Here is a 23267-nt window from a genome sequence, read left to right on the forward strand (position 1 = left end):
GTTTCACAGATTTAGGAGCTAGTTTTAGCGCTAAAACGCTTTAAATTAAAATTTAGGAGTCCTAAATTTAGGATTGACACGCCCATTATTTTTAAGATTTTCTCCTAAATCTGCAAGTTATGAGCTACTTTTAGCCTTAAGATGTTTTGTGAATACTGGCCCTGGTTTCTAGTTAAGTGTTTTTTTCTATTGCACATTGCACTGGTACCTTTTTACACCCAAATGCCAGCAGATCCGAGTCCTCTGTGATCACTGCCTGAGCGATACCAGATTTGTTTAGGAAAGCTAACTGGGCATCTGCTTCATACGGAGCAACAACACAGTCCACTCCACGCATCCTGGCAGTCTGAAAACCAGAAAACAGGCATAAATGAAAAGATGCCAAACAGAAAAAAAGGTAAATCTTGATTAATCTGTTTCCAATATTGCATAATAATTAACTGATTCCAAAACAAATATTGTTTACAGATATCAGATACAATGGTCTCACCTTAATGACATCATGTGCCATAGATGGGGTGATATTAACACTGCGGGTAAAGCATTCTCTGGCTTCTGATATCTTACCCTCCCGCAGCAGCTGTTTGCCTTTCTGCAGATTTGCCTGTCGACGCCTGTTAATGAAATATACATTAAATATGCGTAATTTTTAATTAAACGAATGAACTTTTTCTCCAATAAATATTCTGTTCTTACTCGCGCCGGGACTTCTCCACTTCCTTTTTGGATGGCAAGTTACGTCCGTCAAACACCAAGATTGGCTTAACACCAAAAGAACGCAGCATATCCACAAACTTCATACAGTACGACACATACCTGATGGACACACAATGAATGTGAGCATGAGAAATGCACATTTTAACCTGGAAAATGATGTTGGAAATGATTGAACTGCTGAAATACTCCGGATATTGCATGCAAATAAATGAAGCGACTCACTGATCTGTAGGTTCTCCTTTTGCAAGTTTCTCTGCACATGAAAATGCCCCCTTATGGAGCCAGCAGTATGTGTCCACCGCCACTGTCTGTCCCCGGTATTTCTTCACACTGATAGGCTCTGAGGCATCTTTGATAAACTGCAACAGGCCTTGAATTCCCATGTTGTCTATCTGGAAGGACAGATGTCTACTCTGAAGATGATGGTTTATCAGAATCCAGCCCGTGTCACTCTATCAGATGAAAACAAAAGTCCCTGATGATCAATAACAATACACGATGCACTGAAGAACATAAACACATCCTCAAAAGTCAACGGAAAACATTTCCTAACCGTCCAACCGCGAGGACGTATGTAAAAAGACAAAAACCTATATACATTAACTTTTAATACATTTAATGATTGTCATACGTCCACTCCACAGAAGACTTCAACCGCCAAATCCCTCCAAAACCAAGCCCACTGACAATTCTCGCGAAACTTGAGAATTGAACAACTGAGATAGACTGAACAACATGAGATAGAATCAGACCGCTAAAGCTAATACCTTAATCATGTGTAAATTAAACAAAATTTTGTTTTAGTATTTATCAAAAAAACACTTACCGAGAGCTTTTACTTCTGCTTCAGTGTCTGACTGATGTTACAGGGGTTCAACTTTAGCGGCAAAAAACTTGACATCACTGCAGAATAACCCTATTGGTCAGCCTCACAAAGACAGCCAATCACAGCGCATAAACATGGAAGAGGCGGGACAAGGATTTCCACAACATCGGAAATGTCCCATTTTATTTATTTATTTATTACTTGTAACACTTTTTTTTCAGAACGGTCACGGGGTGGTGCTGTCTCGGTGCATTGAACGTGTGTTGTCGGTGCTTGGTTCTGGCGCTGGGTGGAGCGCGCGCCTCCCCGTTTCGTTCTGCTCCAGGATTTGACGTGTCGTCTGTGTTTTTTTCTGCACTTCCTGCTTCCTCCGTGACTGTTTTGAGCCAGCAGTCCCGTCCGAAAGCTGATCGGTAGGAATCGTTAAACGTAGCAATGGTGTGAAGGTGCGCGATCGGCGGCGGTGTGTGTGATCGTGAGTGAAGCCCGAGCTGTTATTGCTGTCTGCCATGCAGTTCTCTCCCACCAACGGAGATTTTACCTTCGTCTCCTCGACGGACGCTGAAGGTACAGTAGTTAAAGGCCCCAAAGCATCCATACGTCTCTTCTCTGATATATTAATCTATTTTATGATGGAATTGTTTGTGTGTATGATACATACATGTGTATACATACATTAATATGAGAATATATCCAAGTATGTGAATGATCAAGCCTCTTAATGTATCATGACACGGGTGTTGTTTGTAGACTAAATAGGGATGCAATAGTGAGCTGTATTTATCTAAAACAACCTCTTACCCACCAGAGCTCAGTGGCACCATCGATGCACCAGATATCACACTAAATATGGGCCCTGATTCCACCAGGGATACTTACCCCACCACCTTCCTAAAACAGAGAGGTTATGGATGGTTGCTGGAGGTGGAGGAAGAGGATTCTGAGGACACTAAACCGCTCCTGTGAGTTTTTGGAACTCGATTTCTGATGCTTGATTTCACATTTGGTTTTGGTTGTGTTAATTTGTTGTCTGTGTTTGTGCAGGGAGGAGTTGGACATTGATTTAAAGGACATCTACTACAAGATCAGGTGTGTGTTGATGCCCATGCCCTCGCTGGGTTTTAATAGACAGGTGGTGAGGGACAATCCTGATTTCTGGGGCCCGCTGGCTGTTGTCCTGCTCTTCTCCATGATCTCCATCTATGGACAGTTTAGGGTGAGAATTGAGTCTTTGTATCTTGACCATGAGCAGTATTTTATATGTTTAGTGAAGATGCATGTGCACATAGACCTACCATCAAAATCCAAAATAGATTGCCATGGACTGTAGGCTTATGACAAGGTTATCTTCAATAACATGGAAATAAAATTAATGATATTTGTGCTTCTAAAACCACAATGTCTATTCATCAAATATTTTTAATGTTTAGAATATCTTTAAATATTCATTATGCCATAATGAAGGGGTGATGACATTTCTTATTACTTCTCTAATTTAATGCAAGTTTTTATAGACTGAGAACCCTAAAAATTATTAAACATTAAGTATTAATTAGATAATTATTAAGAAAATAAATATAATAGTATTATAGTAGAATAGTAGTAGTAATATTATATTAATAGCACCATACTAAAGTGACTTTCAGGAAGGCATGAAGATCGGAGAGATTCATTATTTTGTATAATTTTTCATTTCAGTTTCCTTGTCACTTGCATGATTTAGTTAGTCAAAACAGAAGCAGAAATGCATCAAATTTGGAATATTTTTTAATATGTTATATATCTTTTTTTGACCAATCAGGTTGTTTCCTGGATTATTACGATCTGGATATTTGGATCACTTACTATTTTCCTTCTTGCAAGAGTGCTGGGTGGAGAGGTATTTATATCTTGTGAAGCGTCAGATAGCATATGATTTTTATGAGTTGAAAAGGATGCCCACTCATGGTTTTTAATTTTATTTATAGGTGTCTTATGGACAAGTGCTTGGAGTTATTGGCTATTCTTTGCTCCCACTCATTGTAATAGCTCCACTTCTCCTGGTCATTGGGGGTTTTGAAGTCGTCTCTACACTCATAAAGGTAAATATGAATTAAAAAAAAAAAGAATATGAAATTATGTATGATATTGATGATATAATATGTAAATATGGGTCCCCCCCCCCTCTAGCTTTTTGGAGTATTCTGGGCTGCGTACAGTGCTGCCTCTTTACTCGTCGGTGATGAATTCAAGACGAAGAAACCCCTTCTCATATATCCCATCTTTCTTTTGTACATCTACTTCCTGTCTCTGTATACTGGAGTCTGAATTGACCACAGGCTTTGATTGGCTCGTTGCTTGGACATTGACAAAGAGCACTGTGGAGAGCTACACAGCAGGGATGTTCCATGAAGACCAAGAAGGAATTTGCATTTTCTTTTACCCTGTTTATAATCCTATATGCTTTGGGGAATGAGGTGTACAGACATTAGTGTATTTAACTGCTTCCATTTATTTTGTACACAATAAAAAGCTGCATCTTTTACTGTGGAAGCCCTGTTTGCAGAGATCCCTCTGCCACCGAAATCTGGAGCCCTGGTTTTACATGATATTTACAAACCCCAAAAGGAAAAAAAAGAGAACTTTATATTGTAAAAGATTATGGAAAGCATGATAGTCATGTAACAGAAATTGTGTGTCACCACACATAATGGTGAAAACTTTGAGTTAACCAGCTGACGGTAGACAGATTTTGTTGTTGTTGTAGACTGATCCAATACATTCACTGAATTCTTGATCTAATCAGTTTTCATTTTTAATTTATGAGTTCTACATGGAAAAAGAGAGTATGCAGGCAGTACAGCTTAGATTAAAAAGGTCTGCTTTGAATGGGTGCCTTGAATTGGTCATTTTATATGGCTGTGGTGTATTTTATTTATGTAAATGTAGCCAAAAAGGAAAGGAATTTTTATTTGTAGAACATGCAATTGAAAACAACTTTCTACCTGGTGATGTGTACACTGCAGACATATGTTACCATATTAGTTGAGCTAAAACAATTGAGTCTGGAAATTGTTATATTCATGAATCAGATTAAAATCTATTGACACTGTAATTACACTTTTTGTTGTGAATCTCATTAATGTTGTGGAATAATAATACTTAATTGCATGATTTATTTGTTAATTTCATATTCATTAAAAATGTTTGGCTACTGGTTGTAACAGTAAACAATCAAAAAAGTGATTATGCATAATATTTTGAGGACACAAGAGTGTTGTATCTACTGTTAAAGACAAGACGCATCAAAACAAAAAAAAAGGTGGTTGGATATTTGCTGAAAAAATTATTGACAAGCATCATGGTAAGTGTAATTGCTAACAGATAATTTTATCAAAAAGATTAAAAAAATATTTATTAGTTTTTACCTGGTTTTTACATAATACTAAATAATTGTAATTTTTAACTAAACCTTAAAAGCTGTGACTTTTCTATGTGTGACTTTTCTATCTATCTATCTATCGACAGCGCCCCCTGAGGTGCGGCGGGCGATCACACGGTGACTACGCCAGTTCCGTTTAACGCTGAGTGTGTGAGCAGAAGGAGCCGCTGGTTTCCGCTCCGCTGATGGTGAATCGCTGCTCCTGCGGTATCAGGAGGAGGTTTAGAGCCCGCAGTGGACGCGCAGCGGTACTTCGGGATTCAGCTTTAACGTTTTCTCGTCGAGTCGCGTCCACGGAGGAGCTACTGAAGAGGGAGGGAAGGCAGGAAGGGAAGATAGCAGGAAGATGGCGGCGGCGGCGGCCTCGCCAGGCTCGCCGGACTGGGTCGTGCTGAGGGACGGCTGTCTGCGCTGCGATGAGGAGGGCCTGCGGAGTCTGTCCTACCACCCGGCCCTCAACGCCATCCTGGCCGTCACCAGCCGGGGCAGCATCAAAGTCATCGACGGCACCTCCGGGGCTATTTTACAGGCCTCGGCTCTGCACGGTGAGTTTCGGTTCGGACGAGCTCAGAGGGATTTAACACCCGTCCGGGATCATAGTACAGAATCCTGGGCTGGACCTCCTCATAGAGGAGACGTATGGGAGATCCTTTCCTCCTATATAGCTTGTGATGGAGAAGGAGAGTGTCAAGATTATCTTGATAGATAGTGTTTGATCTTCTGATGGTGCAGTGTTGTGGGAATGACTCTCCTCTGTTTGGACTCCTTGTGGAGGACTGTCAAAATATATGTCCCTATGCGATATTTTCTTGTATGAAGGACTGTGTGAGAGTGATCCTTCACTCCAGGGCCTCCTGATAGAGCAGTGCTTTAAGATCGACACCTTACTATTCAGGCTCCTGATGGATCGTCCATCACTCCTGATAGGTGTTTGTGAGAATAATCGCTCTCTCTTGATAGTTGTTGTTGTGACAGTGATCTCTCAGTCTTTGGGCCTCCGGATGATCCTCACTGTTTCGGGCCTTCTGGATCTGTTGTGCTGCCGGATCACTGTAAACATTGCCACGTTACTCACGAACACACCGTTTATGTACACATCAGTACCGCTTACTTACATTTCACACCACTCCTTGTCTTTATAAGTCAAATAAAGATAAACCAAGACTAAAATCTGACCCGATATTAGGGTAAAGCGGTACTAAAGCTAATCTAAACATTAGCAAATATCAGCTCGTATTAGTGTGTGTCTTTCTCGTACTTGGTGTCAGTGACATTCAACCAATATCTCAATACATGTCAGTGATATAGAGTACATCTTAACACAGTTTTTGGCTTTTACAGTAAACACTTTTAGATTTTTGGCTCTAAATGAGCTGACAGAGGTTTAGCTAATCATGCTAACGTTAGCCTAGCGATAGCCTAGCCTGTCTGCTACGGATCCGTAACACTGCTCATGTTTATGCCAACCCTGACAGGTGACGGCTGTCTGTATGGTTGCATAAAGTATGAATATTATATTGATTTGTATTAATTTTATGATAGTGTGTTTGGGTGCTTTCTGTGCCGGTTTGCTGTTAAACATGTCATTTTGAACGGAAGAATGAGTGCCTGTGGCGGTGTTGTTAATATGTACATTATTGACCTTGTCAGTCTGTGTTTGAGTGTTTTATCTTTTATTCTGTTTGTTAAAGGCATAATAATTACATTGTAGTTGTGTATTGTTGCCTGAAGCAGTAATATTCACTAAGCAAATGGGTTAAACGGGCACTCTTTCAGACATTTCTTCAGTCTCCTAGTTTGTGTCATTATTCTTATGAAACGTCTAGCTCATTAACTGTCATAAGATGACACTGCAAGCCTAAATGCTTTGAAGAAAGGACAGCTGGACACTAAAGGATGTAAACGGGTATCTTTGCAGTTAGGGCTGCACGATTAATCGAATGCGATTGTCATGCGCATTTTGTTAAAAAAGCCGGTTCTGTAATCAGCAGGAAATCATCATCACGTGCTTTCAGAGTGACAAATGTCTTAGAAAGTCTTCTGTCAAATGTGTGTTAATGAACGTGTGTGAACATTTGTGAATGTAGCTTTAAGCCACTTTCCAGGCAAACTCCAGGCCAGATTAAAAGTATTTAAACTAAAGGTTGTGAATGTGACATTTAGTCTAGGACTAATCTGAAAGGCCAGTTTAAGGAGTTTAACTTCATTCATGTCCTCAGCAAAGCAGCGGTTGGAATTACAGTAGCGGAGATGTGCTGTTCTGTAAAAAAAGCACACCTGTTTATCCATGGATGCATATGAAATGCAAGGAATGATTGGTCTTACACCAGTGACACTGTAGCACATATGATTCTTTGTTGAAAATCCCCTGTGTGCAGCAAGAAGTCTGTACCTTTGTGAAGATAGTAAGCTAGTGGTTGGGTTACATTTAGAGACTTGTGATAGTTTGATATTGTTGAGTTGCAGATATCACGCTCAGCTAACTAGTCTGTTTGAAATTGCAATTAGGTTATTTAGCAGCGAGTCTTTGCATAGAGAGTTGCTAGCGCAGAACAGTCGACTCATGCTTGTTTGGACAATATTGATTGGAGAGGCTTTCTCTTTTTTTTTTCCCTCATGAGTGTGTAACAGCTACTTAGGAGCAGATTTGAAGGGTGGAAGTTAAGACGTTTTTCATGTTAAGAAGTGTGATTTAAAATGCATTAAAATAGACCAAATTTAGGTATAAAATAGGTTGTAACATATTATAGCATATTGAATTGTTACTGAACAAATCTGCTTTCAAACTTTGATTCTGCTCACCAGATTTCAGTCATTTTGCATACAGCTTTCTGTCATTCATGCATGTTAAATGGTGCTTTGCTTTTCTTCTTGGGTAAAAAGGAACAGAATATTTTGGAATGACATGCTGATGCCAGTGGCATTTCTCACTTTTCTTCGTTTGGTGTTGGTGAATGTTCTGGATGTTTGTTTTTTAGTTCTGTTTTGTTAAAACGAGGGTGTAGCTCAGAACAAGTTTAGTATCTCTTTATTTGCACACACTTGAATTCATTAGTCTTTTGTTATTTTTTATTTTTTTTGTAAGAAACAATTTCAATTGTACTCTCCGCCTGAACGTTTGAGTTCATGTTTTTTTTTTTTTTTTTATCATGTTACAAAAGATTTTCATTTCACATAAAGATGTTCTTCTGAACTTTTTATTACTTAAAGAATCCTAAGGCAAAAAAATCTATAACAATATTAACAAAAATATTAATTAGCACGGCTGTTTTCAACAATACTACTAATAATAAATGTTTCTTGAGCAGCAAATCCGCATTTAGAAAGATTTCTGAAGGATCATGTGACACTGAAGACATCATAGGAATATATTTCATTTTAAAATGTATTAAAATAGAAAATAGTTATTTTATATTGTAATAATATTTCTCAGTATTACTGCATTTTTGATAAACTGCAATTACTTTTTACTAAATAGTTATGCATGGCCTTGGGTGTCTTGCTTTATATTTTATTTTTTATAATATCTTAATATATTATTTTTAAGTTTTTATTTATTATTAAGTAGTATTTAATTAAATATGATGCATTTATCATAAAAAAAAATGTAAGCAGCAGTTATCATGTCAAATATAGTTTATGACATAACAGAATGTTTTACTTGTGTTTAATTATTTGACGTGTGTTTGTAGGTTTAATGTAGCAAAACATCTAAATATTGGCAGGCACTGAGCACTAATGATCACCCTCTCTCCTTCTATGTGTGTTTTGTGACAGCTAAACCTGGGGGCCGGGTGAGGTGTCAGTACTTCCCAGCCGTGGATAAAGTGCTGTTTGTGGACGATTACGCCGTCGGCTGTAGGAAGGACTTGAATGGGATCCTTCTTTTGGACACGGCTCTCCAGGCCCCTGTGTCCAAGCCAGAAGACATGGTGCAGCTGGAGCTGCCCGTTACCGAGGTAAGAATCCCGGCATGCACATTTTGTATATTGATTGAATGTGTACAGCATATTCTTTACCTGACCTCTCTATCAGTAAATAGCTGATGTGGTTGTGGGGTGCAAACCTAAACAGTGATGCTTCCAGCATTTTAAACTGCATAGAACCATTTTCTTTAGAGTCTGCAATTGTGTTTAATAAGCAAAAATAAGTTAAAATCTTGTTCAAAGAAATTAAAGGTATGCATATCTAAAATGTGAATGATTGCTGAAATATTTGTTAAAAGTATCATTTGCAAGTCTATAACGCGAGAGGGCAAGTATTATTTGCCCGGTTTATCTTACAGCTGATTAATGCTTTCAACTGACACATCACTGCTTGACAGCACATACTGTTTAAGTCATAAGATCTTATAATTTTTCATGAATGTTTTTGAAGAACATGTGTAAGCACAGGTCATCCATCAGTATGGTACTGAGGTCAATATGGTGTAGTATAGCATATAACAAGTTTCCGTGGCTCATCCAACACTGCACGACAGGAATTATTGTCATGCACTTCCTTAGTGTACGGTGTAGGTTACAACTCAGCAAAATGCTAGTTGTTTGAGTGCGCTTGTTGATATAGTGATCGCATAACCAGTCTGACAAAGAGTGCTATGCAGACAGACTGGTCCATTGTCTCCTAGGGCACTCTGAAAACAAACCTCCCGGCTCTCACCACTCCCTGGTCACATACGCTTATGTGTGAGAACCAGTGGATTTTGTAGACTGATGAGCATATAACCTGAGATAGTCTGACACTCAGATATCATGTTGTTTGTGTCTGTTTTGGTAAAAACGAGGGTCATATCGGGCATGTTTGATTTGTCTTTTGACTTGTTGAATTGGATGCAGTTATGGATGTTGAGGCTTGGTATTGGCTTGATTTGTCATTAGGGTTGGGTACCGTTCACATTTTAACCGGTACGGTACCGGTATCGGTACCTGAACTTCGGTGCCGGTACCTAATGGTATCTTTTTTCGGTACTTTACTCTGTGTAATTACAAAAACATTTATTTCAGTGAAAAAATACGTCCAAAAGTCTCAATTTCAACATTTTGAACGATAGGGCCCTACAAACTTTTTCTTTCTTTCTTTTTTTCTTTTTATTCTTTTTTTTTTTTTTTTTTTTAGAAATTCTTTTTTTAATTTTTCTGAAAATCAAATGAAGACATTAAACATTTATTTGAAATCAAATAAAAATTAAACCCTTTTATTTTTTGGCAAATAAATGAGGTTTACTGTTGAAATTAATACATGGAAGAAAAATAGTGTGAATATTCCTTTAAAACATTGTATTATTTTTTCTACAATTAAGTGATTAATCTGGTTGTAATATTTATTTTTATCATTTAATTGTTTTATTTAAATTGGATAGAAAATGGAATATTTAAAGATGTACATTATACTTTACAAAAGTAATACAAGAGTAATATATTTCTGTTACATGTTAAACCGTACTTTTATTTTGACAGGTTGCCATGAAGTTTCTGTGTGTATACAGTATGATGATGCTAGTTTTCTCAAATGAAACGGTAAAATTCTCGCGAAGTGACTCTCACAGCAGCTCTGGGGATTAAGTTTTTGTGTTCATGCCGTCATATAGTGAGACGCTGAAAATTCTTTTCATTCTAAGGAATGAATTACACTTGAAAATATATTCAAATAGAAGACTGCTATTTTAAATTGTAATAATATTTCACATTGTACTGTTGTATTTACTGGATTTTTTTACTAAATGCAGCCTTGATGTGCATAAGAAACTTTATTCAAAAACATTAAATAAGCTAATCTTACAGACCCCCAAACTTTTATTAGTTTCCACTGTCTGCATTTCTTTGAATGCTCTTTTAAAAAAAAGAAAAAACTAGAAATAAAAATATGGCAGTGACATGCGTATCATCCTTCTTATGCCTGAAATCCAGTTTTGATCTACATGTGCATTTGTTTTGAGATGACATTTTACAATACACAATAGAGGCCATTGATGTCAAAACAAACTTCTGCAGGCCATGAGCTGTTCCTCATGGGAGCCCGATCTGTTCTTCTAGGTCACATGAGTTAACTTAGGAGTTCCCTAGTCTCAGACTGACGTGCCTGAGTCATGTGACTCAACTTGTTCAGAAAGGCCATTCATAAACGTGTACAGTGAAATGTGAGAGCTGAAGTGTAAACATGAGTCATCACCGCAGTGCTGGAAGTAAATCTGTTTATATAGGATTTTTAATAGCATAATGTTGGTCGTGATTAGCTTATTGTTTTTATGGTACTGATTCGACGTGGTAAAAAGGGTGAGACCGTTTTATTGAGGCCTACCTTTATATTTGGTCTTTCTAAGCTCTGAGGCTGTGTTTCACTTCTGTACACATCTAAAATTACATTGCCGTCATGCCATTTTTATGAGTTTAACGTTACTACTCAAGCGTTTTGGCACACAAAAATAGCATAAATAGTTGGAAATCTCTAGGTGGAGCCAACAGATGCAGTATTGTTTGAAACATCAGCTGAACATCCCTGTGATGTGCTTTTATTCTTATTCATAGGTAGTGAGTAATATAAGGCGTGAGCTTCCATCTGAGCGCTCGGTAAAAGAGACACAGCGTATTAAGGCCCTTTAACGATTCGTGACATTGTTCCCCAGTGCATTGAGCTCTGGAGTGAAGCATCAAAATAGAGGCATCATGATGTGCTCAGGTTCACAATATTCAGTGTAGGGTTGTGACGGTGAGGAAATTTTCCCACCGGTTAATTGACCTGTGACAACACCGGTATCACCGCAGGGGCGTTCCCTCTTTTTCTCGCTTTCCTTCACTTTTAAATAGCTTGTAAAAGCGGCGTGTGCATATTACTTTCACTTTCAAATAGTGGCAATTCGGCGTAAAGCAATTGTTTGTTTGAATTTTCCCTATTTTCCTCGCTTTCCTTCGCTTTTAAATAGCTTAAAAGCGCCGTGTGCAATTTACTTTCACTTTCGAATTAGCGGCAGTTCGCCGTCAGTTGCTTGAATGCAACAACAAAATACAACGTCAAACTCACTTTAGCCTATATATAAAACATAGAACTTTTATTAACAAAACAAATAAAAATACACCATGCTAAAGGGCAGGCTATGCCTAATATAAAATAACAAATAACTTGCATAAAGTTTAAATAGGTATACAAAACTGGAAATAGGCTAAATAAACATGTATAATATATATATATATATATATAATATAACCAAATAAATAAGAAACGTAGAACGTTTATTAGCAAAACGAGTAAGAAAGCTTGGAGGCACGGCATACACCTTGATGTGAAATAAAATAAATAAATGACACAAAGTTTAAATAAAATAAAAATCAGCAAACAATGTGGAACCAATTAAATAAGAAACGAATGTTCGAAATAAGAAACGAACTTCCAAAATCACCTTAGATAAACGGCAAAAATCAAGGTGTTGCGGCTTAACACCGGTATCACCGTCAACACCGTCTATCCCGCGGCAAGCCTAATTCAGTGCTGACCCTATGGATGTTTTACATAAAATGTCAGTACAAATCAATATGAAATGGAATAAAGACTGTTTCTGTTTGTAATTAGATTCATTAAAGTTCACCCAAAAATGAAAATTAGCCCATAAATTACTAGGGGTGGGAATCACCAGAGGCCTCACGATACGATATTATCACGATACTTGTGTCACGATACAATATTATTGCGATTTTAAATATATTGTGATATTCTGCGATATATTGCAATTTATTACCTTTTTCCAACTTCAAATTATGTCCCCAAAGGAAAACTTTGACAACATCTGTTTAAACTAAAAAAGAAACATTTCTCAGTTTGTTTATCTCACTTCAGTTTTATTGTTGCAGTGCAAAATGGGATTGTCAAGCAGACAAACTGACCAACACTTTCATGAAAACCTGTCATAAATGTTGTATGCACCTGGCAAACTCAACTATTTGTATTACAGTCTAATCTAGTCCACCTTAATTAAATGTAAACAGGTATGCACTGCTGTGCTACTACAGGTATTTTGAACAGCGCAACTTGAAATTGTACTAAAAAGTTGTGCAGACCCTTCAGCAATTGGGGAATTTGAAAGTAAATTACTGTTAAATTAAAATTAAATTAAATAAAACATGTAGTCTTACATCTAGGGATGAACCGAAATGAAAATTCTGGGCCGAAACGGAAACCAAAAATTCTGGATGCACTTGGCCGAAAACCGAAACTGCTATTTTATTAAATAATATAAAGTAATTTTGTAAGACTTTTTAAATTGAACTCAATTTTAATGATACTGAATAAAAAAAAAAATAAAAAATAAAAAATCACAAGCCAATAAAATAACCACACGTTTACTGAAAGTAACAATAAAACTGGACAGAATTTATATTAATATTGGTAACACTTTACAATAAGGTTCATTAGTTAACTACTTTAGTTAATGAACTAAGAAGGAACAATAGTTCTTTAGCATTTACTAATCTTAGTTCATGTTAATTTCAACATTTACTAATGCATTATTAAAATCAACAGTTGTGCTTGTTAACAGTTAATGCACTCTGAATTAACATGAACTAACAGTGAATAACTGTATTCTCATTAACTAACATTAAGAAAGATGAATAAATACTGTAATAAATGTATTGTTCATTGTTCGTTCATGATAGTTAATACATTAACTAACATTAACTAATGGAACCTTATTGAAAAGTGTTACCTTAATATTAAATATCAATATATTATTTTTATTCACTTCTATGTAACAGAATCAGATAGAAGTTGTTGTTGTTTTTTTTTACTAATTATCCAAATAATGTATAGTCCTACAAAGCTATTATTATCAGAGCATATGAGCAGAGCATAGCATAGCAGAGCATAGCGTCACTGAAGGTAGCATTATTTTACCAGCGTTGCCCAGTACAGCTGAACTAGCCTACACCATGTTACAGCACAGTAGCGCTACTGCAAACCGGAACAAGTAGGCCTATACTGCATAGAAATTTCCTGTCAGCGCGTTATTTGAGCGAACTTTGCTTTTCCGGTGAGCATGAGCGGTACACGAGTGGAACGCACATTCATAGATTGGAATATTGAGCGGAGCGTCAAACTGCGCAGTGACGAGGAGAGTGAACACTGCCGGGCGGGGCGCGACATATATATTATTATTATATGTAGCCTATATTTTCGGTGCATCCCTACTTACATCCCCTCCTTGTTTACAAATCCGAACTAAGTCCATACATCCGATTTAAATGCGGACGGGGCTTTCCTAAAAGTAACACAGTAAAACTGGACAGAATTTATATTAATATTGGTAACACTATAATAAGGTTCATTAGTTAACTACTTTAGTTAATGAACTAAGAATTAACAATAGTTCTTCAGCATTTACTAATCTTAGTTCATGTTAATTTCAACATTTACTAATGCATTATTAAAATCAACAGTTGTGCTTGTTAACAGTTAATGCACTCTGAATTAACATGAACTAACAGTGAATTAACATTAAGAAAGATTAATAAATACTGTAATAAATGTATTGTTCATTGTTCGTTCATGATATGAGCGGAGCGTCAAACTGCGCAGTGACGAGGAGAGTGAAACATGCGCACTGAACACTGCAGGGCGCGACGCGGGGCCCCATATATATTATTATTATTATTATTATATGTAGCCTATATTTTCGATGCGCTACATTAAATACTACATATAATGCGCCGCTCAGAAGTGACGAACGCGGAAGCGCAGGGATGAGATCAAAACAAAACAACGGCCACTTATTAGAAGTACAAAACAAGGATTTGTAAAGAAGAATGTCGGAGGATTTCGATATAAGTCAAGAGGAGACTGGTTTTCCTTTGCTAAAGTAAGGAAACTTTGCTTCCTTTGCTCCTGTTAATAAACGTTGGTTTTCACGAGACCCACCGGCGCATGCGCAACGCCGACCTCATACGTCATCCTCCCGGAGCTGCTTCCATGTACAACTGTTGGCGCAAGCTACATTAAAGTAATTATTACGTTTAGAATATGGATATTTTTCTTAAAAAATGCATCGATTCGCTACAGAAGGCCTTTGTTCACCCCCCGCCTTTAAGTTTGAATCGGGGTAACCCAGGTTAGTCTAAAAGTACACTACAGTTCAAAAGTTTGAGATTGGTTAAGAATTTTTAAATGTTTTTGAAATCTCTTATGATGTCTAGAGCTGCATTTATTTGTTTAAAAATACAGTAAAACAGTAATTAGTATTTCAATTAACTGTTCCGGTTTTCAGTGTCACATGATCCTTCAGAAATATTTTTAACATGCTGATTTGATGCTCAAGTAATATTTCTTATTACAGCCAAACAATTTTGCTAATTAATATTTTTGTTGAAACCTCGATACATTTTGTAGGATTCTTTGATGAATAGGAATTTTAGAGGAACAGCATTATTGAAATAGTAATCTTGTGTAACATCTTTACTGTCTTGGTTCTGTAATATCTAATGTTTCCTGCAGTAGAAAGTACAATCCCTCCTGTGCTAGTTGTCCTTTGAGATCAGTATCCCTTAATAATCTGAAGCAGTCTAAAGACGTAACACTTCAACACTATCATTTGATATCCACATGAGAAAATACAGACTCAATGAGGCCATCACAGTGCAGTTGCTTTAACTGTGATGGACTTTCATGTGCTCTGTATATAGATGAATGACTTATTGCTTATATTCTGCAACTTTGAGGTTTGAATAGATGGTAAACGTGAAATACAATGTACATCGTGTTCCCCTGCAGGCCCAGCAGATGTTGTATGCTTGTATGGAGAAGGTGGATGTTTCCAACACGGAGGGTTACGATCTCTTTCTCACCCAGCTCAAAGAAGGCCTGGAGAATACCTCACATGAGACGGCGGCCAATCACAAAGTGGCAAAGGTTTGTCTAACAGGAAGGAGGATGCATCATTCATAAGTCATCTCACTGTTCTAATCATTATAATGTTTTTGTAACCACAGAGTTGTAAAAAAAGTGCAAAGTGTAGAAATATAAATAGCTTAATGAATAATCAACCTAGCCTACTAGAGGTTGAATGACTATTTTAATCTTTTTGTGAGTCAAGCCTGTTTATGGCTAAAATGGTAATTGGAAGTAATTTATATGTCATAATGGCCTCTTTATTTCTTGTAATTGTAAATTTATATATCAGAATTGCAACGTTGTGGTTCACAATTGTAATAATTATGGTAATATAGCTCACAGTTGCACCTTAATATCTCACAATTACATCTTCATTGCAACAGTTTGAAATTGTATTTCTCATAATTGGCTTTATATCTGACAACTGTGACTTTATTTCTCATAATCATAACTCAAAATTGCACCTTTCTAATAAGTGACTTAATATCTCACTTTTTGTTTTAATTGTCTAATAATTAGACTTTATAGCTCACAAATGTGACTATAGCTCGCAATTAAAACTATATCTTACAATGCACCTTTATATCTCAGTTACATCTTTATAGCTACAACTGCAATTTTATTTCTCTGAATTGATTTTATATCTTTGGGGCATTATATTTTGCAATTTTATACATTTGGGACATCATATTTTACAGTTGAGTCTTTTATATTTCACAGTTGTTGTTGTTGTTTTTTAAAAAACTTCATATCTTACAATTGTTGCTTAATTTCTCGCAATTGTGACTTTATTTCTTAATTTATTTACTCTGAAGCAGAAACAGGCTTCCATAGAAAACATATTTTGTCCTATCAAGAATTTTTGATAAAATTCATAGCTGGATCTGATGCGACTTTGGCTTGATTGTGTAATGCGTTCTTAAAGTGTTCTTTAATCACAGGACTGGTTCTCTGTCTCTCACAAACAGTGCTGGGATTTGGCTTCATGTTTCAGTGCTGCAGAGCGTCTGGCAAGCTACTTTTCCTTACTTGAATTTGTGGGTCCCATAATGTCGGATTAAAACCTTGTGGCACAGTGTGTGTGGTGACATGTTTGCTGATGTAATGCAATCTGACTGTGTGTTTGTTAATAAGCAAGAATAGTTGAGTCATGTAGCATTACAGCGTATAGATTATTCATGAGACACATCCTCACAGTGACTTATCTGTGCAGACACACACAGGCTGTATTGAACAGCAGTGCTGCAGAGCTCTGAGGTGTATCAGTAGCCCAGCAGTAACAGGAGGATGATCAAAGACTCCCACTAATGCACCTGTGCCAGTGAAGTCTGTCAGAGCTGAGGTCCATCTTAAGACTCCCTCTGTCTTTATACATACTGTCACTACTGCTACTGTAAGAATGCAGAGAGAAACACTCAGCTTACGCTCAGTAACACATGATTAGGCGTGACTGTGATTTAGATTGTGTCAGTAGTACTTTATGCAGCAGAAAGTTACTAAACGGATAGCTTTTTTCCATTTTTGTTCTTTTTCCAAGTACAATTTTGTTTCCCTGCAAGTAATTTTCGGTCTTGGTATAATTATTGGCATAATTGTTTTACATACATTTAAAGCTGCAGTCCGTAACTTTTGGCGCTCTAGCGGTTAATAAACAGAACTGCGTTCGTCTTGCGGAAGAACATTGTAGCCGGAGCTACTTCTCTCTGTTTATGTCTATGGCGAATCACGCAAGTACTGGGCTACTCCGCAGCGGTACCTACACGAACCAGTCTAAATAGTCCAAATATAAACACTTATTATAGGTGTACCGTAGTGATTCAGGACAGGCCAAAAACACGGTTTGGAAAATGGATTCATGGTGTACTCGCTTATTATATAAATTTAGTAAATTTTGAACACAAAAAAGTTACGGACTGCAGCTTTAAGTAAAACATAAAAAAAAGAAATATTGTGCCAGTAATAAAAAAACAATACCAATAAACAATGTACAACAAATATAAATATAATTGCAAAATGAAAAATTAACAACAAAACACAATACGAATAAATAAAATAAATTAAGTAATGTACAATAACCAAAATACAACAAATGTAAAAAATTACAAAAAAACAAAAAGCATAAATTCATATATAAAAATTAATAAATAAACAAGTAAAATACAATAAATAAAAAATAATACAAAGTTATATTCAATTGTTAAAAAAATATAATTAAATCTTAAAGCACGTGTACTGAAAGCAGAAATGTCTTTAGTCTTTTGTGTATAGTACGTACAGATTGCATCTTTGTAGTGAGAAAACAAGAGCTCCTGTATTTAAATGGTGTGTTTATAAGGACCCCCCATAAATGCTGATCTAGGAACGGTTTACCCCATCTACGCATCAGTCATATTCATCTAGATAGGAGGAAGGAAACTGATCCTAGATCAGCACTTTCTTTCGGAGTCTTTAAATAAATGGGCCTCTGCAGTTAATAATGACGGCATGTTTCTCCCCTGCATCCTCCAAGCCATCAGCATATTACTGCAGTCCTCTTCATGCAGTTTCGCAGTGGACCACGGCATCAGCCTCATGTGGTAAAAAAAAAAATGAAAGTAAGTGCAGCGTTCCCTTGTGTAGTCATCCAAGCACCCTTTTTTCCGCAATTTGGCGGACATCCAGATGGCACTGCTATAACAATGAGCGTTAGCTGCGGTGATGGATTTCTCACTCAGCTCTCCATTGACCCCTTTCAGGCCACTGCACTGGGTTCTGGAACTTTCCAGGCTCTTGGAAAGAGCACAGATTGTGTATCAGGTTATTTCATGTTTGAACATTGGAGTTTTTTCTAGGTTTAAATGAGAGTGAAAGTCAAAATAAGTCAGGATTGTTGTGAACAAGCTTGTTCAGACTTGTTCAGACATTTCAGTTTAGAAATATTTAAACACTTTGGCCTGAAATTAGGCAGCTGAACTCGGAAAATCCTCAAGTCTTTGCAGCTGTTACAAGCTCCTAAAAAAGACATAGGCCTATTATTTACACCATCTTGCATGCCTTCCTGCTGTAAATGCTGTTGAAATGTAATGTCACCCTCCATCTTTCTCACTTTCCAGTGGGCGACCGTGACCTTCCATCTCCCTCATCACGTGCTGAAGGTGGTAACGAGTGCCATCGTGAACGAGTTGAAAAAGTTGAATCAGAATGTCGCAGCACTGTCGGTCGCCTCTTCGGTCATGGACAGACTCTCCTACCTCTTACCGAGCGGCAGGCCAGAGCTGGGTGTCGGACCCGGGCGCTCTGTAGACAGGTAACTGCACAGGAAAGGGTCAATTCGGTGTTTGTCAGATTATTTGTGATAGCATAAAAGCATTCAAAATTGTAAAGGTTTCTGCAAATAGTGCAGCTTGAGAATTGATCCTTCGCAAAGACCCACCCCCGTTAGCTACTATTGCTATGACTGACAAGCCATGGCGCAGTGAGAAATACATCACAGAGCAACGAGGACATTGACAACGGCCTTACTTTTGGTATGAAACAAAGTCTAAGCTTTGAAAGAAAATAAAATAATAAATACGGTTTTGTGGCTCTTTAATGTGTCAGTTCAAGCGGCACGTGAACTGATCTTTTACTACTAGTTACAGCATGAAATAAACATGAATGAACATTAGAAAGTATGTTGTCTCAACAACAGAAAGATGTCAATGCACCATTTTCAAGTTCAACTCTACTGATGCTAATCTACTAACACTCCTCTCTAGTTTGTTTGTCGGACAAAATGGCAAATTCGGCATTATGATTGGTCCGATCGCCTGTCAATCAAACTCTTGGTGAAGGGTCAATTGTGCTTTTACTTTTCCATTTCCATTTTACATTTGGGGACAGTAGGGGACAAAATTCAATAGACTTATCTATAAACCAGTACATCTTTGATATTTGGAGGATAGGGTGTATCGGCTTAGTCCAATAAGGAAAAACTATTTTAAAAACACCCAGAACACCTTGAAGGTGTCATGAACTGCCTTTTTTATTATTTTGTACTGTTCTCTGGGGTCCCCTTATAATGGTAAGATTTTTACATAAAACATAATTTAGAAGTAATAGGCTATTTTTTGTCCTGTTTTACACTACACGTGCGAATCAGTGGGCGGGGCTAAACAGGCAGTGATGTGGAAGCAGGCGTTGATCTTCTTCTGTGGAGGCAGTGTTTAGCCGCACTATTACGCCTTAAAGTGCACATTCCACATCAGTCGTTTTCGCAGATTGGCTTCAATATAAGCTGGTTTTAGACTAACTTGCTCTGAAACGTACAGGACGTTTTATAGTACAATGACCTCTTATTAGGGTTGGGTATCGTTTTAATTTTATCAATTCCGATTCTGCTTATCGATTCCGATTCTTTTCGATTCCCAGTTTCGATTCCAATGTGATTAAATAATGATATCAAACATTTATCCTGTGTCTCTTTTTTGCAAACCATTTATTGGAGCTGAATACCATGAACAAAAATCAACAGGCTAACAGGATAATTTATGAATGAATGATTAAATGACTCACTCAAGATGTACTTGTTTCATTACTGGGTGAATCAGCGTTCTTGAACGAATCTCTTGTATCATTCAAAGACAAATACATTTTAACAGCCCCTTTTCGCCACCTACTGGCGTAACAATGTAATTGACAAATCTTCATTTGAAGTGTCAAATTACTTTCAAAAGGTGATTTACTCTATTTTAATCGCTACCGTACACATCAGAGACACAGTTTATATCTGAACTATAAACTTTTATCCCAGTACTTCTGTGATTTGAATGTTTGTAACACAGAAATAATGATATTGTGTGGCTGAAAAGACTGTGAAGCTGTTTCATTCATGACAGACAGCTGCTCTCTTTAGGTCAATGGCAGCGCGAACGAAGATTTAAATGTTCAAATCACACTGGTGTGATCGTACGCTGCACGGACGAACCAAGTGATCACAACATTGATTGCACATGTTGGAATGAATGAAATGGAATGGAATGAAACAGACGAATCAATGTAATTTAGGAATAGAATCACGTTGGTGTTTGAATCGCATTCGCGATCTTTAACGATCTATTAAATTAAAGTACTTTGTCATGTTGGTGGTGACACCTCTCTTGCAACATGTTTAGCTATCACAGATATTATACTTAGCATTTTTGGCTTCTGATCGCAAATGTAGCCAAACTTTGGAGCGCTTAGATTAGCGAGCAAGGCCCAGGCAGATCGCTAGGTCCGATCCTCACAGATGAAGAAAAAAAAAAGCGCATAGGAATTGATAGGCGGAATCGAAATTTTAATTTGACAACAAGTATCCAATTCCTGACCTTAAGTATCCGATCCTCGAATCGGAATTGATTTTCGATTCCCACCCTAGCTGACATTGTCGGTGCGTTCCAAACTAGGGTTGTGCCGATAGACGATAGTATCGTGTCCAGAGGCGGACAAAGTACTCAACTCCACTACTTGAGTGAAAGAACACACTGGTGTGATCGTATGCTGCACGGATGAACCAAGTGATCACAACATTGATCGCACACGTCAAAGGTTGAGGAATGAAACAGACAGATCATTGTAATTTAGGAATAGAATCACGTTGGTGTTTGAATCGTGTTCGCGATCTTTAACGATCTATTAAATTAAAGTGCTTTGTCATGTTGGTGGTGACACCTCTCTTGCAACATGTTTAGCTATCACAGATATTATACTTAGCTTTTTTGGCTTCTGATCGCAAATGTAGCCAAACTTTGGAGCACTTAGATTAGCGAGCAAGGTCCTGGCAGATCGCTAGGTCGGGTCCTCACAGATGAAGAAAAAAAGCGCATAGGAATCGATACGCGGAATCGAAATTTTAATTTGACAACAAGTATCCGATTCCTGACCTTAAGTATCCGATTCTGGAATCGGAATCGATTTTCAATTCCCAACCCTACATCTTATATGTCAAAACATCAAGGGAATTTTGATTTCTCAGTTCATGACCCCTTTAAGTAAACACATTAAAACACACTGGAAACCACCCAGAACACCTTATATGGTGACAGCATGGGCAAGCGCCGCTTACATTTTCTACAGAAATACGTGTATTTAATTATAGTGGATTTGAGGATGTAGAATGATTTGAAGTGCTGTTTGTGCCTCTTCACCACAAAATATTTATTTTTTTGACTTAAGAGTGTATATGTGATATTTACAGGTCTTTGATGTACAGTGAAGCTAACAGGAGAGAGACGTTCACATCCTGGCCTCATACTGGCTACAGGTGGGCTCAGCCTGATCCCATGGCCCAGGCAGGCTTTTATCACCAGGTTTGTGTCATTGCCATGGCAAGGATTCTTTTCAAATTTGACTGTCACCTTTAAATTTCGCCCTGCTCAGGTCCTCTTCGTTTTGCTTTTCGTGTGGTATGTATTATTTTTGGTTTCTTTTTTCACTGTTTGAATGATTCCTCTTGATGGTCACTGACTGATTGTGAAAGTCTGTTTGTATCACTATTGAAAGTGAAATCATTTTGAGCACAGACCTGAAACTGGGTCAACAAGAATGAACGAATTGTATTTTCTAATTGTTCAGACTATATAAACAACAGAGATAAATCCAGGACAGTACCGTCGGTTAATGTTTGAGGTGTCTATTATGAGTTCAAAGATCATTTTATGAACGTTTCTCTTTCGGTTTTATTGTAAAATCAGGGAATTCCCGATGATGCGCTGGTACATGATGTATTGTCTTTATTCGAGTCACCATGCATGCCAAGGAGGGTTGAGCGGTGCTGGTAACCAAAGAGACCACACTACTTCTCTCACCCATGTTCCCTGTTGTCATGCCAACCGATCGAAGTGAAGGGAGAACAGTGCCTCTGTGTTGTGGATGAAAGGGTGATGCCACAGCAAAGAGACATTCTGTTAGTTTAAGAAATAGAGCGAAATGGGAAAACGTGATTATGAACTGATGTTTCTTTAAGGGTTATACCAGATGTTATACCAGATGTGTTGGTAAATAAGTTGCAGAGTCTTTCATGCAAGACTTGTGCTAATGTAACATGCTTAGGGCCCTATGAAATCTGTTTCATATTTCCCTAAATTCCATTTACATTTTTCTAGACTGTTTTAATGGTCAAACTAAGTTGTATTTAACTTAATAAGTCTAATTAATTGAAATCATGAAACTTACCATATTAAACCGCAATTTATTAAACATTTTATAAAAATTAAATTAAGGCACTGTGTAGTGCTGGGCGGTATGACCAAAAATTATATCACGGTATTTTTCAAAATTATACCGGTTTCACGGTACATGACGGTATAATTTTTTCATGCATGACCGGGTGTTAACCATATTTTCTACTGATTGAGAGAGGAAATACTGCAGTATATTGACTTAGAATGCCCTATTTTACTGTCATGATGAGTGAATATTGTCAAAAAATAC

General features: G+C 37.3%; 3 protein-coding genes across 4 annotated transcripts in view; 2 read left to right on the forward strand and 1 right to left on the reverse strand.

Annotated features, from left to right (window-relative positions):
- The window catches only part of LOC107744706 (exonuclease 1-like), a 4624-nt gene extending 3010 nt beyond the window's left edge, over nucleotides 1-1614 (reverse strand). The window contains exons 1-5 of the mRNA XM_016558527.1: nucleotides 1544-1614; nucleotides 940-1169; nucleotides 697-816; nucleotides 491-614; nucleotides 209-346 (exon numbers count right to left, since the gene is read on the reverse strand). Of these exons, the coding sequence (XP_016414013.1) occupies nucleotides 209-346; nucleotides 491-614; nucleotides 697-816; nucleotides 940-1100 (543 nt within the window). The 5' untranslated portion in view covers nucleotides 1101-1169; nucleotides 1544-1614. The remainder of the gene's footprint in view (nucleotides 1-208; nucleotides 347-490; nucleotides 615-696; nucleotides 817-939; nucleotides 1170-1543) is intronic.
- Nucleotides 1615-1758: 144 nt separating this feature from the next.
- On the forward strand, nucleotides 1759-4637 carry LOC107744423 (protein YIPF4). Of its 2 annotated transcripts, none has more exons than XM_016558066.1 (6): nucleotides 1759-2110; nucleotides 2352-2505; nucleotides 2588-2759; nucleotides 3345-3422; nucleotides 3511-3624; nucleotides 3713-4637. In XM_016558066.1, exons 1-6 carry the CDS (start codon nucleotides 2053-2055, stop codon nucleotides 3848-3850), a joined length of 714 nt encoding a protein of 237 aa, XP_016413552.1. In that variant the 5' UTR covers nucleotides 1759-2052; the 3' UTR covers nucleotides 3851-4637. The 2 variants fall into 2 exon arrangements, with proteins under 2 accessions (XP_016413552.1, XP_016413561.1); XM_016558075.1 differs by having other exon boundaries at nucleotides 3511-3626; nucleotides 3697-3743.
- A 444-nt stretch (nucleotides 4638-5081) lies between these two features.
- The window catches only part of birc6 (baculoviral IAP repeat containing 6), a 109571-nt gene continuing 91385 nt past the window's right edge, over nucleotides 5082-23267 (forward strand). Inside the window, 5 exon segments of the mRNA XM_016558538.1 lie at nucleotides 5082-5509; nucleotides 8742-8923; nucleotides 15717-15854; nucleotides 18929-19122; nucleotides 22033-22144. Coding sequence (XP_016414024.1) covers nucleotides 5311-5509; nucleotides 8742-8923; nucleotides 15717-15854; nucleotides 18929-19122; nucleotides 22033-22144 — 825 coding nt within the window. The 5' untranslated portion in view covers nucleotides 5082-5310.

This window comes from Sinocyclocheilus rhinocerous, unplaced genomic scaffold (assembly GCF_001515625.1).
Source record: "Sinocyclocheilus rhinocerous isolate Xijiao unplaced genomic scaffold, SAMN03320098_v1.1 scaffold851, whole genome shotgun sequence".
Lineage (NCBI taxonomy): Eukaryota > Metazoa > Chordata > Actinopteri > Cypriniformes > Cyprinidae > Sinocyclocheilus > Sinocyclocheilus rhinocerous.